A 20,242-nucleotide genomic window follows, 5' to 3' on the forward strand; every position below is an offset into this window, starting at 1 on the left:
GGAGAGCTCAGCCTGACGCTGTTTGGGTGTGGTCAACATGGAAATTCAGAAGCACAGAGGAGAAAAACAGTCACAACGTATCAATATCCAAGTCTGCTTTCCTCTAGGAAACATACCAGCAGTTGTCTCTAAAGGTCAGCTTGGCATGTGAGATACATTGGCCCCCTTAGATACTTTCAGACATAAACACGTATTTTTCTATATGAAGAGATGTAAGCACCTTTTGATAAATACTTAACTGTATTCCAAATTTAAGCTTTAAGAAAGCATAGTTGTTTTTTTTTTTTTTTTTTCTTAAATAAACCAACAAAACATGGAACCCATTTGATGTGTGCTCATACCTTGTTGGCTCCTACATAATTTTCCCAAGGTTCTTATGTCTGGAGCACAGGTGCAGATATAGACCTGCCTCTAGCAATGTTTCAACATTGTCAGAAAAGCAGCTATGATGGAAATGGCAATCATTCCTTTACAATAATGTGGTAAGTAGGGATGCTATTTTTAACAAAACTAAACAACAACAAAAAAAAGTCTGTAGTGTTCAGTCATCAAGTCATCACATCAAGTATTTTGTTCCTCAGGGGCATTAATTGTTGATACTCACTAAACTCTTAGATTGTTTCTGTTATCACTAACATCTTGCCATTTACTTGTCCACTCTATGCTGGAAAATTTTATTGGCTGAGAATGATCAGGACTTCAGTATATAAGGGCTGGGGAACAACTGACTCTGGGTGAAAATCACTGTAAAGGTCTGTATTTGGTAATGCTGGGTAAGTAACACCTCACCCACTGCAGATTTCATTTTGACTCCTATATCCAGCATAATCTGTGTATACAGGCCTCGTTTTAGATCAGCTAGTTCATCATTATTAATTTGTTATGAGAGTTTTCCTGTCCACGTCTGCCCTGGTGAATTCTGAGTGACCAGCCCTATGGCTATTCGTGTGCTGCGGAAGGCATTTCCCAGCATCAGAGCTGCCTATGCTCTGCCTTCTCCTTGCTGTCCTCACAGCTTAAACAAAGCTGCACCTTCAGAGGGAGAACAGAATGTTCTCAAATCTAGATAGCCATGCAAAGCCAAGCAAAAGAGAGCAGGAGTTCGGACTAACCCTATGTATCACCAGCTTTTAAAATTCACCTAAGAACTTCACCCGTTAATAGTTCCCAGTTCTCTGCTTCTCTGACCAGCTCCCAGACCTGTTCAGCTGCTCGCGTTTGCGAATGTGCATGTTGGCAGAATATCCACGCGGTGGCACTTCAGTCCCCAGCAGCAAGGGGACCCACGGGGAAGCCCAGCCCAGCCCAGCCTCGCTCCTCCTCCCAGCCCAGCCTGTGGCTCCCGGGCAGATCATAAACACAAGAGTGTCTTGGGATCATGTCCTTCACTCAAGGGTATAGAAACACGTTAGAATACAAACAAAGGGTTGTATTAAAGTTTGTTGGGACACAAACAAAAGGTTTTATTGAAGTTCATCTTTAAAGCTTAAAAAAAAAAGATAATTTCTGCAACACACCCAGGTTGAATACTTAGGAGAGTTATCAGCTGATAATTATATTTGCTTGAGAAGCCTAATTTTTAGATCTTACCTGATTTACTCAGGGATTAGAACTGTATCACATAGCCCTTCTTTCCCATCAAAATGTATAAAATAACAAATACTTTATCACCTTCCAGCTAGCTGGTCACAAACAAGGTACAAGCAGGAATTTTCCCCAGGAATTATTCTGAGACTGATTCCAAATGAAAAAACAACTTACAGATAGTTACAGTCCATTCTTGAAGTATGCTGAAAAACCATTGATGAAACTCAGAAAATCAATGTTTCATCAGGAAGTTCACTGAATGTCTTTAGGAACATGGTTCCATCAGCAGGATTTAGTTTTTAAACTTTCTCTGGGTGAAGTTATTCTTGCTCTCAGCTGTATCTTTCCTAGTCGTGGATACTCATACCATGATACCATCATATGCACTGCCTGACCAGTGGGAAGGAATGGTAGCTTTTTTCTGAAAAAGCACTTTTAAAACCACAGCCTTAACAGGAAAAAAAAAAAAAAAGGAAAAAAAAAAAAAGCAGTTTCAATTAAGATAAATGAAAACAACTGTTAGATGATAATGATGGTCTTGGAGAATATGTACTGTAAACAGAGGGGAAAATAATTATTCATTGTAAGGCAATTGTTTTGAGCCAAAGAAGGAACTACCAGTTCAAGAAAAATCAGTGTTAACATTGAAGGTAACAGAAAGCCTAATAAGAAAACCAAGGAAAACATGCAGATTGTTTCTTGCACATTCAGTTTCCACTTGGAAACTGAAGTGAGTTGAGTCTTAGAGGTGTCTGGCAGATGATTGATGCATTGGATGGACAAAAACAGGGGGTGCCATGAGCCACATTTTCTCCCTTCTGCAGAGAGCCTTGACCATATGGGAGATGCTGAAGGAAGGGTGCAGGGAAAATACACCCCATTGGAAATGGGATGAAAACTCCTGCAGTGTATCCTGTGGTCAGGATACAGGCCCTGCTGTCAAACAAGGCAGAAACCCAGAGGTGAAAAATGCACATGATAAAATTCCAGGTAGCTTGGTATGCTGCCTCCAGATGATTGAGCAAAGCTTGTGCAGAGAAAGGAGATTATAATGGGGCTGTCCTGTGAAAGTCTGATTGACAAGTGCTGTGCTTGTTTTCCTTTGGACATAGTGGGGCTGTGGGGATCCTGCTTTTGCTTCTCCTGCTGCACTCAGAGCTGTGGAAATGGTAGAGAGGAGTGTCAGACACCCTACAAGTAAGATAAGCAACCTTCAAAGGGATGGAGTGGGCACAGCCTGCTGCAGCATTGGTGGAGTGACCTAGCAAGGCTCTGAGAAGGAAGAAATAAAGGGAGGGTTTATTAGAGACTATGGAGGTTGTTGCTCCGGAGTGCAGAGGTCCTGCTGAGGCCAGTGATGGTTCCTGGTGCCATTTTCCAATCACTTTCCCTGGCTCTTTGTGGGCCAACTTACTTACTTAACTAACACAATAGTTTGTTCCCATGAGTTCCCCCATTTAACAATTTGTTGTGAAAAATATATTCCTCTTTTACACTTGCTGCTGGATCATTTCAGTGGGTACCTCCTTGTTCTTAAATTACACAAAGTAATGAGTCAATTTGTCCTTATTTATCACCAAACCACTGGTTTTCCTGACACCTGTCATAACCTCCCTCACTCATCCTTTTTCCAGTTAGAGGCTTCACCTGTTCTGACCTCTGCCAAGCTGGTAGGAAGAGTGAATGGGGTATTCCCACACAGTGGGTGTGCTCTGGGTTTATCCAGCTCTCTCTCTACCAGTACATCCAGACATCATGTTTCACTCACTCCCCCATTTCTAATCACTGTCAATGCTCTGCTTGCTCCTTTGATCTATACTGAGCATTAAGGTGAAATTCCTGAATAAGTACCACCACTAAATATATATAACTGGCTTGCATGTATATGGATATGTATACACATATTTTATCTTCCCCCATGCATTACTTTTCATTCACCAGAAATTCATTTCCACCATTTTATGGCTTAGTCTCTTGTGTCTTGCAATCCTTATGCAATTTGTGTAAGTGAATATTAGATTGCTTGTTTTGAATAAAACAGTATCAGCTCTCACTCCTGTGTCTGGATGAGGAGGGAGCATGTTGTTTAATATGGTGCCCAAAACAGACTGCTCTAAAAACCTTCACCTACTGATTCCTACAGGCAAAAGTACATTTCCTTTGTCTCTTCTAATTTAATCAATTAAAAGTCAACAAAAAGTCTCTGTCTTCTTTGTCCTGGGGCACTTGGTTTGTCTAGGAGACTTCAGAGATGAGATTTATTTAAAACATTTTTGTAAACAAACAGAGGAAGGTGCAGCATCCTTCCTGACTCCCTCATGCACTTGTGCAAAGCATCATCTCCACACAGGAAAGCATATATCTGTACATACACACACACACACACACACATATATACATGTATGTATCTGGAATGGAATCATAGAATGGTTTGGGTTGGAAGGGACCTTAAGGATCATCTTGTTCCACTTTCACCCCCTGCCATGGTCAGGGACACACCTTCCACTAGACTAGGTTGCTCAAAGCCCCATTCAACCTGATCTTGAACACTTCCAGGGACAGGGCATCCATAACTCCTCCGGACAACCTGTTCCAGTGTCTCTCTATCCTCACAGTAAAGAATTTATTCCTAATATCTAATCTAGATCTACATTCTTTAAGTTCAAAGCCATTCCCCCTTGTCATATCACTACACGCCCTTGTAACAAGTCCCTCTCCAGCTCTCTTGCAGCCCCTGCAATAGGATCTCCCCGGAGCCTTCTTATTCTCCGGGCTGAACAGCTCTGACTATCTCAGCCTGTCTTCAGAAGAAAAGTGCTCCAGCCCGTTGAGCATCTTCGTGTCCTCCTCTGGGCCATATCCGTAGCCATGCTCAGGGGCACAGCCGTGGGGGTGTGTTGGAGCAGCACGGCGCTCCGGGCGCAGGCCGCCGCCGCCGCCGGGCTCTTTAAGCGGGGCGGTCCCCGCCCGCAGCCGGGGATTCTCCCGGCCCGCCCCGGCCGCCCTTTGCTCGGTGGGGGGGAGGCGCCGGCAGCCGGCGGGGATGGAGGTGCTGTGTGCGGCGGGGGGGCTTCTGCTGGCCCTGTCCCTCCTGGCCTTCGTCCTGTACTGCTGCTACGTGCAGTACATCCACGCCAAGTACGACTACATCCCCGGCGCCCCGCGGGAGAGGTAAGGGGCTGGCCGGGCAGGCGAGGCGGCGGCGGGCTGGCTCGGAGTCTCCGCAGAGCGCTCCCTGCCAGGCTGGAGCCATAAGGCAGCGCCAGAGCAGGAAATAAACCCTCCAGCCGGTGTCCACGGGCCGTACCGGGCCCGGCGGGTGCGGGCAAGGGCAGCGGCGAGGGGTCAGCAGGCTGGGCACAGCGCTGCTGTGTGCCCGCGGCCCGGGAAGCGCTGGCATCGCTGGGGATCCCGCAGCCGGCTCAGCAGCACGGCCTGCCTGCCCGGGGCTGCATGTCCTGACCTCCATCTCCCTGGTGGCCAAAGCGGCCCAAGGGGCGCTTTCGAGTCGCCCACCCGAGCCGTGCGTTTGCTCATGACCCTGGAGAGGGACCTGGCGGCAGCGGCAGCCGTGCAGGAGGGACCAGCACCGCCCTCCGCACCACACTGCTCCAGGAGGCACATTGACACTAACTCCACCAGGCACCTTCCGTCCTCTCCTTCATAAGCCAGGTGTTTAGTTTCTGCCAAAAATAAATAAAAATGTCATAAGTGATAAGGGAAAGTGAGAAAGCTGCCAGCCAGGCAGTGGCAGTGCTGTCACAAGGAGTCACGGTTCCTGCAGGAGTGTGTGAGCTTCCCTCTTCACCTGTGGGTGCACATGCCCTCCGTAACATGCCACAAAGAGACACCAGCACTCATGCACAGCCTTACAGGGACACCGCTCTCTCCTGCCCACCTCCAGGCTTCAGCCTACTTGTGTAATCAGGGTCAGATACCAGGACTAGAGAGAGGATGATCTTGTCATACCTGACCCTGGTGGTCCTTAGGTTCATTTTGAGCTGTGAAATAGCACGGTGGAGTGATGGCACACCAGAGGAGCCATGAGTGGAACCTTGTTTCCTGTGCTGCAGATAGAGTGGCTTCCAGAGCTAACAAAGGAGTTGTGTTGTATTTGGAGCTTTCACATCTTTTTGGAATACAGTGACAAAGGAGTCAAACAAGTGGAGGATTAAAAGTTTCTGTAGGTGTAATTAACTTCATTGAGTTCTTGTTACTTTAAGCACCTCTCAGTTCCAACACTAATAAAATAAGACTCAGTTTTCCCCCATAGCTTATTTATACTGAAAAGGATGATAGCATGGACCTCTGTCTCTCAAATTGAAAACAGACCTTGAGTGCAGCTTGCTTCATTTAGAGACGAACTTGGCCAAATCTTCCCTCAGATTTATGCAAAGCCAGTGGGAATTCACCACTCATAGCTGAAGGAAGGAATTGATCTCTAAGTTTTCAGTGCAGCTATTGTATTTGAAGAGTTAACATTTTTTATTAATTTCTTTAATTTCCATACTAACCAGTAATTATCTTCCTCAGTATTTGAAATGACATGGTTTTGGACATAAGGAGATGGTACCTAATCTCCTTTAACAGAAATCCATTGACAGAAATGAAGTTACACTTACCAGGGATGAGCATGTATTAAAAAATATTTAATGCAAGTGTCTCTTTCATGTACAGCAATGTAATAGCTGCAGTCAAGATTCAGTCAGCTAGGCAAAGAGCAAATCAATTCATGGGGGCTCCCATCCAGACCCAAAAATCTCCTATAATACAGAATATGAAAAAGACCTCGTCCTTCATCTCTGTACTGGTCTGCCTTGGTTGCATGTGAACACCAGCCTGTCTTTGGTCCCCAATTTACCAGCTTGATGAGAACTGGGAATTGGCACAGCTCAGAGTTATTTTGATCTTCCCTTATGAGGAAAACATAAGCAACACTCACTGGGCAACAAGGACTGCAAGTATGGAAGCAATCCATACAAAACCCTATGTTGGCATCCTCATGACACTTGTAACCTTCATATTCTGCAGCTTTTTATTTGGACACCTGCCAATCATATGGAGAATGGTGAGGAATGGGGAGTTAACGCCAGATCTCTTCCTGCAGTGGTGAGTTGAGACACATCAATAACATTGAATAAGTTAGTCCTGTAGCACATATAGAGAAATCAAGGCACAAAGACCCTTACAGGATTACATCATTAGCATAATTGAGAAGGTTGGCAAAGGAGCTAGATAGAGAGCATTGATCTTTCAGATCAGATTAGATATTAAAAAAACTTTCACTGAAGGAATGGTTTGCCGTTGGAATAAGGATGGTGGTGGAGTAACTTCATGGAAATATTCAAGGGACGTCTGGATGTGGCACATGATTGGAGGTGATCACGGTGGTGATGGGTTGACGGTTGGATCAGATGATCTTGAAGGTCTCTTCCAACCTTGATTATTCTGTCCTGCAATTCTCTTAATGCCTTTATTGGCTGGGGACTGCAGTAATTCCCACTGCAATGTGCTCTGGTCCTTTGGGGTTATTAGATCTGAGCTGTTACATGTTAGTTTGTACCATCATTCTCTGTTTTAAAATTTTCTTTTCTTACAGGGCAGAGAAATATGGACCTGTTGTACGAGTGAATGCCTTTCACAGAATCTCAGTATTGGTTGTGAGTCCAGAAGGAGTGAAGGTACTGAAAAATAAAGCCAAATCAATAGTGGGGATCGGCCCATGCCTCCATAACAGGAGAGCTGTTGCCTGATGATCAGAGTAGCACAGAGCAGCCATTCTGTGCTTGGCTCTGGCTGGGTTAGGAGGATGAGGTGCTTTGCTCTCCAGGTTGTCCTGATTAATTTTTTCCTTGATCAGGTAATTTATTTTGTTACTTTTATTTAAACAGCACATAGAGCTAACATTTTCCATTTGTGAAAAGCAGGCTCTGTACAAGAGCTTAGTATCTCAAATGAATGGGGCACGAGATACCAAATTTCTTTCTCTAAATCTTTGCAATTAAAACAGTGAGATTTCAAGTTATTGGGCAAAAAAGTGCTAGAGGCATGCAGAGCAAGCTAGCAGCACAGGAACTGGGGAATTGGGGCACACAAAATAATAAATCATCTACTCTTCAGACTATTGCTGCAAAAGAAGGGAGTAAATGTGTGTGAGTGAAATTTTGTATTTTGTCTGGGAAAGAGATTGCTTTCAGTATTCACTGATCTGAGGTTTGATTTCAGGAGTTCTTGATGTCACCACAGCACCCGAAGGATCCAATGGTGTATGGTACTCTCTTCAGCCTATTTGGTGAGAGGTAGGAAAAAGCCATCTGAATCCATTGTGATCTGAAAATAAGTGCAAGATTAATAATATCACAGGCATGACATTTTGACTCAGACCATTTGCCTTAGTGTTGGGATTAATCTCTAATTCCAGACACATGTAAGCGGCATGTACCTATTAAACTATATGTCAAGTCAAACGTCTTCACAGTCAGGGAGGAGGATATATTGGATTTTGTTTTCCCTTGATCATGTATCCTTTTTCCCCCTGGGAATGTCCAGTTAGTCTCAGAGCAGTCTGCTCAAGACCATCATCAAATTTCTCAGAGCATTTTTTTAGAGCAGTGGTTTTAGAGCACTCCATAAGGCATGGCAGTTTGCAACTTCTAAATACAATTCCCAGAAAAGGGAATTTTTCTTTGGTAGTCTGAAGCTTTAAAAAATACAATATTATTAAATATCCAGTTATTATACTAATTATTTGCATAACAACTGTAAAGAGCCAGCATCTTATTGGACTCAGCAGTCCACACCTACCTGGAAAAAAAAATATGTTGTTTGGTTGTTGTCCACATTGATGCAATGGTTGCATGCTCAAAGGTGCTCCATACACATAGGAAAAAGAAAAGAAAATAGATGTGAAACTCTTACATTTGTGACTACACGGGATTCAGCAGGCTCCCTTGGATAAAACTGTTCCTTTCCTTGTTTTCCTGTGTGCTAGGTTTCTAGGGAATGGCTTGGTAACTGTTTGCAACCATGAGCACTGGCGCAAGCAGCGGAGGATAATGGATTCAGCTTTCAGCCGAAGGTAAGGCAAGTATTTCTGGGATGATCTAGCTGTTACTTTTACTGTATTGTCATGCTTCTCCCTTTATTTGATATTTGGATGAAAAAGACTCCAACATTCAGTGCCAAAATCATATTTAACTAAGAATCTAGCACTCCATTTGCATGCTAATTATAATTTGACAAGACTTCCCATGGAGCAGTGGCACCCCTTTGAACTCAGCAATGGCAGAAATGTCTGAAGGTTGTATATTCTGGGGCAGGATTATGGCTGCCTTATCCTGTTGGAAAAGATAAGGCATAGGGTTGGTCTGGTTTTCTTGTGCCCCTTGATTCAGTGTGTAGGATCCAAAGATAAAGTCCATGTGCCTTGTTGGGCACAGGCCACTGCCCTTTGCCATGACAGATACTAATTACATGGCAGGGCAGAACAGGGCTGCTGTAAGAAGAATGTAGCTCATTTTATATGTTTGCTTTTTAATGTGTTGAGGCAAGTTAATTATAAATTTTTAAAAAAATTTACAACTTTCTATGGAAAATAATGAAGGTTATTTTTTCTGAGCAAAGATATCCTCTCCAGAGCCCCCATTACTCATCTTTATTGATTGTTCAGCTACCTGATTGGTCTGATGGAAACTTTTAATGAAAAAGCAGAGGAGCTGGTGGAGAAGCTAGAGGAAAAGGCAGATGGAAAAACAGAGTTTAGCATGCTGTCGATGATGAGCCGGGTGACCATGGATATCATTGGAAAGGTACCCGCTGTCCATTTCTTGTTTCCTCTGCAACTGGCAGGAAGTGATGGAAATAATGGCAGCCAGCAGCAGGATGGGATCAGGAGCTGGAGGCAGGGAGAAAGACCTTTACCCAGCAGTGCCAGAAGTCCTGCAGGACTAATTGTGTCACTTCCATTCAGGCTAAGCCATGGGAAAGGGCAGTTAGGGAAGGGTCTGTAAAGTCTAGGTGTGGCCTACAGGATGGGGACCTTTGGAAGAGTCCTTTCAGCCTCATACCTCCCACCCCTCCATGCCAAAAGGGACACACCAGGGCTCTTTCATGGTTGGAGGTTGTATTATTGCCATGGCATGTCTGCATGAAGTCTGCCTTATGCTGCCTTTTCCCTTTCTATGCAAACCAGTTTGGGAGGAATGGAGAGTAGTAGAAAATTATTAATTTACTGGTTTAGGGCAAATTTTAGGAGGAAACTTCCCAAATAAGGAGAAGACATAATGTCAATATTGCCCTCCCCTCACAGCCTCCTGCAAGGCAGGGTCTAGCCTGAGATAGTTTTAGGGGAAAAGGTGTCGCTCTGAGGCTCTCCTGCTCTTTCACCCCCACCCCAGCAAGTTGTCTATTTTCTCTCCTGCTTCTCAGGTAGCCTTTGGCTTGGAATTAAATGCACTGAGTGATGACCAGACAGCTTTACCCAGTGCTGTGACTAAGATTATGGAGGGACTGAACAAGGCACGCGTCCCCTTCATAAGGGTCTGTACTCTCCTCACTTTGGTCCTCTCTCCTCACATTCAGCTGCTCCTGCTTGAGTTCATGCAGTTGTGCAAGGTTCATATATGTCAGGGAAGCTGTCATCTGTAGATCTTTCCCTCCAGTGTGCATCAAGATAAAATTCATTAGTGCTTTAAAAAACTCTCAAAATTAACATTAATATTAATAATAACATTAATATTTAATGCATTTTTTTCTTTTGTTCACCCCTGCATGTGTCTCCTGATATGGTTTTATGCTCTCATAGCCATTAAAAATTGAGATTTTTGCCATTTGTCCAAGAAGGATTGCAGCCTTCAATCAGGGTGGAAGAAATTTGAGCATTCTTGCCATGAAAAAATTACATTTTCAACTCAAATTCATCTACCAAATTAATCTACTAGGAAATAATGAATGTAATATGAAATATTTAAGTAAAGAATTATTCCAGTGTCTCATCAAAGCCATAGTTCAGACTTTAAGAACTCCTGTTTTCTTTTTTGAGACCAGGGGTGCGATTCTGCATTGCATGCTGCAGTTTCTTTCCATGAAGAGGTGATGAATTTTGCTCACAGTACCCAAAACCTCACCTCTGATGAGACACGACATCAGCATGCACAGATTGAAATGTTTCTTATTTCAGCCCAAACCCTTCATCCTGCAGGCATTCAGTTTGTTGCATGGAGAGCAAATGTTTTTGTGGCAAGTGACATTTAGTGGAAAACAAGGTGCTCACATGTAAAATAACACTGACATTTTTTTTTTTTAACCAGCAAAAGGAATAAAATGACAAAATAAACTCTGTATTCAGTTCATGCCAGGGCATCAGAAGCTGGTAAAGGAGGCCAGGGAGAGTGTGAGGCTGTTGAGACGTGTGGGGAAGGAGTGCATTGAGCTGAGGAGAGAAGCCATCCAGAATGGGAAAGAAGCCACAGTGGATATTCTTACACAGATACTGAAAGGAGATGGTAAGAGACACCTTGCTGTTTGAGTGAATTTCTCTGTGGTATGTCTTGCTGTGAAATTCAGGGAGGACTGTTTTGGGGATCTGAACTTGGATCTTCCTTTAAAGTTGTTTTCACACTGAAGATAGTGAGAGTTGCTTTAAAAATTCCCTGTTTCTTAGTGATGGATCAAATATTGGTCACAAGTCACCACTGAAAGGCTCACTCAGCATCCTCTCTAGATGCCACCTCAGCCAATATGTGCCAAACAGGCAGAGCATTCTGGCTGGTCCAACTGGGGCACTGGGGCATTTTCTAATCCTATTTGTTTTTCTGTCTTGACAGCTCTGGAGGAAACTAGAGATGATGAAAACATTCTGGATAACTTTATCACTTTCTTTGTTGCAGGTCAGTAGCTATTTTAATGCTTGGATATGTCATGTGAGAAGCTGTACTCATTTTTGAGCTGTCTACAAGGTCATGATTAAGATCCTTGTTAATCATAATTAACATCATTAACATCATCACTCCGTGTGACACTGCTGCAACCAGGAGTTTCTTGGTTGAAAGACAGCAATATTACACTGGCATAGGACCAGCTGGGTGAGGTCTGAAGAGAACTCTTCGTTTTCTCACAGACAAATGATATATTGCCTTCTTTCAGTGATATCAACACAGCAAATAACTCCAGGCTGACGTTTTCCAGCCACTGGCTTCCCACTCTGTTTTCCAGCCTCTGTCTTTCCACTGCCCACTGGGGTGCAAGGCTGTTCCTTATGGGGTTCTGCACCTTCCACCCAGATCCCACTAAACCCCACCAAAACCATCTTTTACATATTCAATGTGTCTTTGCATCGCCTCACCCACACAATTAAATGCCATTCTTGCTTACGTAGGAGAAGACACTGTCAAGCCAGTCAGAAAATGTATGGGCTGAGTAATTATGTGAGATAAACATTTTGCAGATCAAGAGGATTTAGGTTCATAAGAAGGTGAGGTCAAAATGCTGTTTTTGGCAAGAAAGATGTTATTGCAGTAGACATCTTTGCAGAAGTCTGTTTTCTGTAATGCTTTAAAATGGTACATATGCCCATGAAAAAAAGGGAAAAGTGTCCACATCAGAGTCACAAAGTGGGTAAGGTTGGAAGGGTCTTCTGGTCCAACCTCTTCGCTCAAGCAGGGTCATCCTAACACGTAAAGCAGACCTTCCAAAGACCTTCCAAAGAAACAGAACTTCTTACCAGTGATGGTAAGAAGTTCTGTTTTCCCTCAAAACCAGTAAATCCTTCATTTTTGGCAGAACTGTGTGTCCCATAATAAGACAAGGCAAACCTGGACCTCACTGGTCCTCCTGTCGGGAGCTCATGACCAGTAGGTGCTGATACAACCACTGCAGCCTTGACTTGGGCAATATGGGTGATATCTTTGCAAGCTGTGTCCTTTTCTTGTCATTGTTGAAAGCTCTTTATGTAGACTTCATATACCTTTTATTATTTCCTTTATTTTCTATCATATTTGAAATAGAACATTTGGGGTTTGATGTTTAAAGCTTCCTCATATCACTCTAGTAGACCATCTTTGTATCATGGTATTATTTCATACTAACTTTTAAACTGGTTTTTGTTATCAATAGGTCATGAAACAAGTGCCAATCAGATGACATTTACAGTAATGGCACTGGGTCAGCATCCTGAAATACTGGAAAGGTACGTGTGCTCCAATTTGCAGACTCAGCTTGATGTTAATTTCAAGATTAACTTAATTGTAAGGGTTATTAAAATATTAAGATCAGTTCCAAATAAATTCTAGTCTCTTTCCAAAAATAAGCAGTTTCTTAGTACCAATACATCCAAAATGTAAAAAAAATAAAAACCTTAAGATGGATTATTTCAGTTTCACTTAGGTGATTTTTTTCAAAGCCTTTATACATACAGGTCCCAAATCCCACTGGATTCAGCTGCCCTGTATGGACATTGCCTCATCCTGATGTGAGGTACAAGTTCAGGAAGCCTGGATGGGAATTGGTTGGCATTTTGCCTGAGGATGGCGTGTTTAAGTCCAACTGAGTGTCTGGAAAGTAAAATAATGTAATTTGTCAACTTGCCTAGCAAGAAACCAGCATCTGCAGCTAACAAGTTTTAATTGAACTGCAGGGCTCAGGCTGAAGTGGATGAGGTTCTTGGTGCCAAGAAAGACGTTGACTATGAGGATCTTGGCAAGCTCACCTACTTATCGCAGGTACTGTAGGAGTGAGGTAAGATACCATGCAGAGCTGCTTGGTAGCACCTCTGACATGTCATGGAGGAACCCCACACTTACAAAATTTTAAAAATTATGCTAATATTTTGTCATGATAGGGTTTGTCCCCAGAGAGTCAGCAAGCAAGTAGCCCAACACATTTCAGTAGTCCAGCCTTATTGGGAAAGATGCTCCTCAAATTTACAGATTCCTTCACTGCTTTCCTTAATTATTACCAGTCTGGGAGCAGCAGCAGAGTTGCATAATCCCCATCTGTTTAAGGTGAAACAATAGGTATAATTTTAAGAAAGGTGTGCAACTTTGAGCCCAATTTGTGTGTGAATCCCACACACTGTCTTAATTCACTGCTCTATTTTTGTTTGATTGTTGTTAAAGCATTTCCAGCTATGATCTCACCATATGTGATAAAGTGGAATTTGAGGATAGCCAAAAATAATGGCTGGATTTTCTAATGTCAGTTTTTCATTATTCAGCATTGAAACCCTCTTCAGTCACTTGGGGTGGTGGGGGGGAAGAGTTTGGTCCTAAAAGAGGTCTTGTGTATGGAAATGCTGATTGGTAATTAACTGCAAAGCCAGGGTTGGCTATTAGCCAATGTTTGTGTTACATTTCCTTTTTTCACAAGATAGGGGACACCAGTAGCCCTCAGGAGAGGCTGAATCATAGTCCTGGCAGCTGTTCTGCATAAATTACCCCATGATTTTAGTAGTCTGCCATGATCCTTTTTGTTTTAAACTACCCTGCTGAGGTGAGCAACAGTGTTTTACCATTTGCCATATCCTATCCCACAAATTACTGTGCTTTGATAGCAGATAGATTTCACAGGTCTGTTTCTCATAAGAAAAAGACAACCCTATGTGATTGCAGAAATCAGCAGGCTTCCTAGGCTTCTCCAAACACCATCACAATTATACCACTCCAATTAGGATGAGGTATCTAATCCTTTCAGTTTTAAGACAGATCACATGAGAGCTTTTCAAAGCAGACCATTTATTTAAGAGCACAAGCTTGGATCTGTACAACCAAAATCAGTCACCCTTGGTCAGAGCCAGTCCATCACTGGAGTATCAGAGACTATGGGACTCCTCTCCTGTTGTTCAGGCAATTCTGAATCCTTTTGTCCAGGTTTCTTTTTCATTAGTCCACTTGTGCATGCACACTTTTAATTGCATTTTCAGTGCAACACTCATGTTCACTGTTAATTAGGTTTCCCTTTGATGAAATAAGCCATTCTTACAGCTCACTGACACCCAAAGAAATGGTCTTATTCCATTTTTTTTCTCAACATTCCCATTAATTTTCCTTTGCCAGGTTGTTTTTGTCTTTTTGGGGCTCTGACCTGGCTCAGTTCCTTAAGCAGCAGAAGCAGGACAAAGGGAGGAGCTGAGAGTGGGAAGGAGGTAGGAGCAATCACCCACCCTTATGGCAGCCAGTGCCCAGAACAGCTCATTAGGGACAGGAGACTTCGCTCTTAGACATTCCCTTTGAGTTTGCTTCCTAATGCGTTTTGCTCAGTTGTTCATCTGGCTTGAGGTGTTAGATCTGTTCCAGGATCTCTTCTGGGTTTTGTGGCTTTTTCTCTGTATTTGACCAGCTGTAAGAAAGAGCCAGGCCTGAAGGAGCTGACTTAGCTATATATTTTGCCTGTAGGAGTCCAAGGCAGATAGACCAGCATCCATTTTGAAAGTCAAAATCTCCTATTTAGCTAAAGTGAAAGGCCATAGGGAGGTAATTAATTTTATTTCTGCTTCCTACAGTGTATGAGCTAACTGACTCTTGTGCTTTTTGCTGACACAGGTTTTGAAGGAGTCGCTGCGGCTGTACCCGCCCGTCTCAGGGACGCTCCGCAGGCTGGAGAAGGAGCAGGTCATCAATGGCATCAGAATTCCTGCAAACACCACAGTCTTTGTGAGTCCCATCCACCATCAGCAGCTTTTAGGTGCCCCAGCTAATCCAAATTAGGGTAGGAAGGAGGATCCTGGTAATTATAGGCCAGTCAGCCTGACCCCAGTACCCGGTAAGGTAATGGAGCAATTTATACTGAGTGTCATCATGCAGCACATACAGGATGGCCAGGGCATCAGACCCAGCCAGCACGGGCTTAGGAGGGGTAGGTCATGTTTGACCAACCTGGTCTCCTTTTATGACCAAGTGACCCGCCTGGTGGATACAGGAAAGTCTGTTGATGTGTCTATTTGGACTTCAGCAAGGCCTTTGACACTGTCTCCCACAGCACACTCCTGGAAAAGCTGCAGCCCTCGGCCTGAACAGGAGCACTCTGTGCTGGGTTAGGAACTGTCTGGATAGCCAGAGAGTGGTGGTGAATGGTGCTGCATCCAGCTGCCAGCCAGTGCTGTCACCACTGGTGTCCCTCAGGGGGCTGTGCTGGGGCCAGTCCTGTTCAATGTTTGTATTGATGACATGGATGAGGGTACTGAGTCCTTCATCAGTAAATTTGCAGATGACACTAAGCTGGGAACATGTGTTGATCTGTTGGAAGGGAGAAGGAAGAGAGAAAAAGGAAGAGAGACCTGGAATTGTTGGATGGATGGGCAGAGTCCAATGGGATGAAGTTTATTAGATCCAAGTGTTGAGTCCTGTATTTTGTCCACAATAACCCCCTGCAGTGCTATAGGCTGGGGATGGTGTGGCTGGACAGTGCCCAGGCAGAAAGGGTCCTGGGGGCGCTGGTGACAGCCGGCTGGACATGAGCCAGCAGTGTGCCCTGGTGGCCAAGAAGGCCAATGGCCCCTGGCCTGTATCAGGAATGGTGTGGCCAGCAGGAGCAGGGAGGTCATTCCTCCCCTGTACTTGGCACTGGTGAGGCCACACCTGAGTTCTGTGTCCAGTTCTGGCCCCTCAGTTCAGGAAGGACCTTGAGAAGCTTGAGCAGATCCAGAGAGGGCAACAAGGCTGGTGAGGGGCTGGGAACACAAACCCTGTGAGGAACGGCTGAGGGAGCTGGGGTTGTTTAGCCTGGAGAGAAGGAGACTCAGAGGTGACCTTATCACTCTCTACAACTCCCTGAAAGGTGGCTGTAGTCAGGTGGGGTTGGTCTCTTTCTCCAGGGAGCAGCTCACAGAATGAGAGGACACCATCTCAAGCTGTGCGAAGGGAAATATAGGTTGGATATTAGGAAAAAGTTTTTTAGGAAAGAGTGATAAAGTACTGGAATAGTCTGCCTAGGGAGGTAGTGCAGTCACCATCCCTGGATGTGTTTAAAAACAGACTGGATGTGGCTTTATCAGTGCCATTATACAGTTTTTGGTGTTAGGACATGGGTTGGACTCGATGATCTTGGAGGTCTCTTCCAACCTAGTCATTCTGTGAATTCTGTTGAAATGTAACAGACCTGTGGATGAGAGGGCCAAAATCTTTCCTGGGCATATTTGTACTGGCTTCTCTAAAATTTTGACTAAAACTGGGGTATGAATTAATACTGTCAGTTGGGACTGGGGAGTGGAAGGCATTTATGGTTTTATACCTCTGACAGCAAAGAGGCATTTTCAGTGTGTTGCTCCTAACTAACAAAAATAAACTCTTTCTTGCCAGCTCAACACTTATGTAATGGGAAGGATGGAAAAGTTTTTCAAGGATCCACTTACTTTTGATCCAGATCGATTCAGCAAAGATGCACCTAAGTGAGCTTCTTTTTACTCTCGTGTTATGAAATATGTATTAAAAAACCATTACAGGAAAATATTTCAAGGAAAGGAAAAGTAGAATAAAACTATTTTTTCGTTCCAGTATGAGTAACACTAAATCATCCAAATGTAAATAGAGAGAAATAATGCACAGCTTTTGTTCAAGAGTTCTTTAGACCACATGTTACCTTACAAAGAAAATATTAATATTATTATTATTAAATGTTTATATTGAGGTCAAAGCTTTGGGCCCAAACCAGTTTGAATATTTGCCTTAACACAATGCAAGTATTTAATGTGTGACAGCCCTGGTCCCAGGGTGCTTGAAATGTCTCCATATTAGAGAGGAGAGAAGGGGGTGAGGGAGAGAAGATGCTGCACATGGGCAGGCAGCCCAAGTCTAGCCAGTGTTCAGGAGAGCAATAGAAGGGACCAGTGAGTGACTAAACAGATGCAGAAATCAGCACCAGCTACTTCATGAGTCAGGAGTTTTCCTTTAGCCTAGAGTTAGTCTGGTCTCCTAAACCAAACACCCCCCCACTCACATGGTTCAGAGCTGCCCAAAGGAGCAATAATTGAGTGGATTGTGACATCCTCATGACAGGCTGAAGAGCAGTTAGAGGGTGCTTGACATTCAGCTTTGAAATGAGGCTGGCATGCATCAAAACAGCTCTGGCAGCTGAGCCATACAGTAAGGAGGGATGACAAGGAAACATGCTGCTGAGCTATATTGCTGCTCTGAAGCAAAAAAAAAGAGTAAATTTGGAGACTGCTTTAACAAGTCTGATAGGCAAGGGGATATTTAGACCATTTCCTTGCTGCTGTGATGAAATATTTGCTTGTTTCATTACAACCAAGTTGTCAGAGTAACAGTTTTGAACATTTTTCTTTGCAGGCCATATTACTGCTATTTTCCATTCTCTCTGGGACCCCGATCCTGCATTGGGCAGGTGTTTGCACAGGTGAGTGGAGGCCTGGAAAAACACTTTGTTAGCAAGCACTGGGCCAGCTCAGGGTGTGCTGACCATAAGTGGTGGTGAGCCAGAGGCCACCCTGATGCCCTGTGCACTGACCCTCTTCTCCTAAGAGGGAAGATCTTCCCCCATGCCCATGACAGGCATGTCTCTCAAATGCTATCACAAGAGCAGACATCCATGTAGCCAAGGTATCTGCAGGGAGAAGCAGCAGGCTGCACTCCCTCCCAACTGCCCTGGCTCAGCCTGCTTGAACCCAAACCCCTTAATGGGAATCACAGTCAACATTCCTTTACCTGCTAAAGTCAAGCACACAGGGGATGTGCAAGGGGGTCTTGGGGATCATCCTGTGGCTGCCACTGACAGGATCAAGGCAAGGAAAACATAAGCTGGAGGAGGACACAAGCCAGAACTGGCACAGAGTAGGTGAGGAGGGGGCTTCATGGACAGGAGGAACAATTTAATAAGTTTGAGCATGGCAGAGAGCATTTCAGGATAGCTGGAGGCCAGTGCTTTGGATCTGTACTGTGACCTCATCTTAGCACCAGTGCTCAGAGTGCTTTAGTTTTACACTCTGACTTCCAAAAGGGTTTAACACATAACCAGAAAGACTGATCTTAGTGCCTGTCAGTTGTCTTCAAATCCAGGAAGTCACAGGTTTCCTGCCCAAACTCAACCGACTGCATTTAAAGAGTAATATTTAACTTCTAAATCTCTGTATTGACAAGGCAGTTTAAGATAGCAGACTGACTTTAAGCATCTGTATTTGCTGTCACTGACAGTTTGCTTTTCTTCCTAACAGATGGAGGTAAAAGTGGTGATGGCAAAGCTGCTGCAGAGGTTTGAAATCCAGCTGGTGCCAGGACAGAGTTTTAAACTCTTGGAGGCTGGAACCTTAAGGCCACTAGATGGAGTAATATGTAAATTAAAGCCAAGGAGCTCTGCAAGAGGCTGCCAGGCATGACTGCTCAGGGAGGGGAGCATGGCATGCTACTGGTAGTGTGTCTTCTGATTTTGAAGATCTTGACACTAATCAAAGGTTAGATTTTGCAGACCCCTTTAGAGGATTACTAGACTAATATTATTTCTAACCTTCCTCATCATTTACTGAAGAAAACCTTACGAGAGTCACTCTACTGAGCATCTTCAATCTGGAAGTGTGTGGAATTTCCAAGTTTGCTCTTTTGCCGGGGGGCTATTTGATTCTGACCAGACTTGGAAAAGAACATCCTCTCACTGGAGTATCCCTAGAGTACCACACAAACCTACACTCCAGCCCCAGCTCATTGTTTCCACTAAGCTTATATATAACATAATATGGCCTAAGGAAGCCCTTCTTTGGGGAGTTTCTTACACGATGAAGTCAGAAGAGAGTAGAGCATAAATTTGGGCTGAATTTAGGAAGAGATGTTTGGAGATAGTCTCTCAGCCAAAGCAATTTTTCTATCCCTGCTCCAAATGTGAATAACAATTGATAGGAACAATCAGAAAAAAATAATGCAAAAAATCAGAGTCCAAGACCTGCTTTCTCCTGTTGCTACTGCCCAATTTTTATTCAGTCTCTTCTACTTTTGATATTATGCAAAGCGCAGATTCCCAGTCCACACTGTAGAAAGGGACTCTCCTGCTTCCTCCTACCCCTCCACACAGCCTGTGCTTATTCTTCTGAGACACTCTTCTTTGTAGGGAAAGTCTTGCTGCATTTATTTTAACCTGGATCATTTTCCTCATCTCGTTTGCCACAAATACAGTAACACTTAGACCCGATGGTCTAGTAGGTACAGGAGGGCTGGAAATAAGTGCCTGAATGAAATGCTGCTTAAAATGGTGTTGCACTGAAGAAATGTGTCTGCAATTTGAGCCAGAGACAGGAGAAGGAAGGTCCTGCAACCCCCCTTCTTCTGCAGACGTGCCTGAATAGCTCACTGCGTGTAGCTTGCAGCCAGACTCTGCTAGGGAGAAAAAACTATCATTTAAAATGCTGCCTTCCAGAAATATTTAGATATCTAATAGGAGTTTGGGCCTCCTCTATCATGAAATACAGAGAATTAAAGGCATTTGACGCTGCCACTTTTGTTTCTTATTTTTCTGAATTAAAAGGGCAAGAGCACAGTCTATACACTGTCAAGTTCCTGTGGTGGTTTCCATACCAGGAAAGTAACATTTCAGAGCTTTCCCTGACTTTGTTCCTGTTGTGCACCATCTCTCTCAGTGCAGCAGTGGGATAGCAGGCCCAGATGCTGCTGTTGATAGTACAATCAACACCTCACAGTGCAGTAATATGACTTGCACCTGGAGT

General features: G+C 43.9%; 1 protein-coding gene across 1 annotated transcript; it reads left to right on the top strand.

The window, feature by feature from the left end:
- The first annotated feature begins 4,610 nt into the window (after nt 1–4,610).
- Nucleotides 4,611–20,013, top strand: LOC107206481 (cholesterol 24-hydroxylase). The gene is made up of 15 exons (XM_015632333.3): nt 4,611–4,758; nt 6,619–6,696; nt 7,187–7,268; nt 7,813–7,886; nt 8,579–8,665; nt 9,257–9,395; nt 10,015–10,125; nt 10,934–11,090; nt 11,412–11,474; nt 12,700–12,772; nt 13,220–13,304; nt 15,123–15,233; nt 16,878–16,966; nt 17,865–17,931; nt 18,746–20,013. The coding sequence occupies exons 1-15, from the start codon at nt 4,631–4,633 to the stop codon at nt 18,905–18,907; spliced, it is 1,506 nt and encodes a 501-aa protein (XP_015487819.1). The 5' UTR covers nt 4,611–4,630; the 3' UTR covers nt 18,908–20,013.
- The last annotated feature ends 229 nt before the right edge of the window (nt 20,014–20,242 follow it).

Source organism: Parus major, chromosome 5 (genome assembly GCF_001522545.3).
Source record: "Parus major isolate Abel chromosome 5, Parus_major1.1, whole genome shotgun sequence".
Lineage (NCBI taxonomy): Eukaryota > Metazoa > Chordata > Aves > Passeriformes > Paridae > Parus > Parus major.

What these genes read in the sequence shown, in the direction of transcription:
- LOC107206481 (XM_015632333.3), top strand. Translation starts at nt 4,631, where the DNA reads ATGGAGGTGCTGTGTGCGGCGGGGGGGCTTCTGCTGGCCCTGTCCCTC. An exon ending in ACAGATACTGAAAGGAGATG is followed by an intron (nt 11,091 to 11,411) that starts GTAAGAGACACC and finishes CTGTCTTGACAG; the next exon opens with CTCTGGAGGAAACTAGAGAT. An exon ending in CATCCTGAAATACTGGAAAG is followed by an intron (nt 12,773 to 13,219) that starts GTACGTGTGCTC and finishes ATTGAACTGCAG; the next exon opens with GGCTCAGGCTGAAGTGGATG.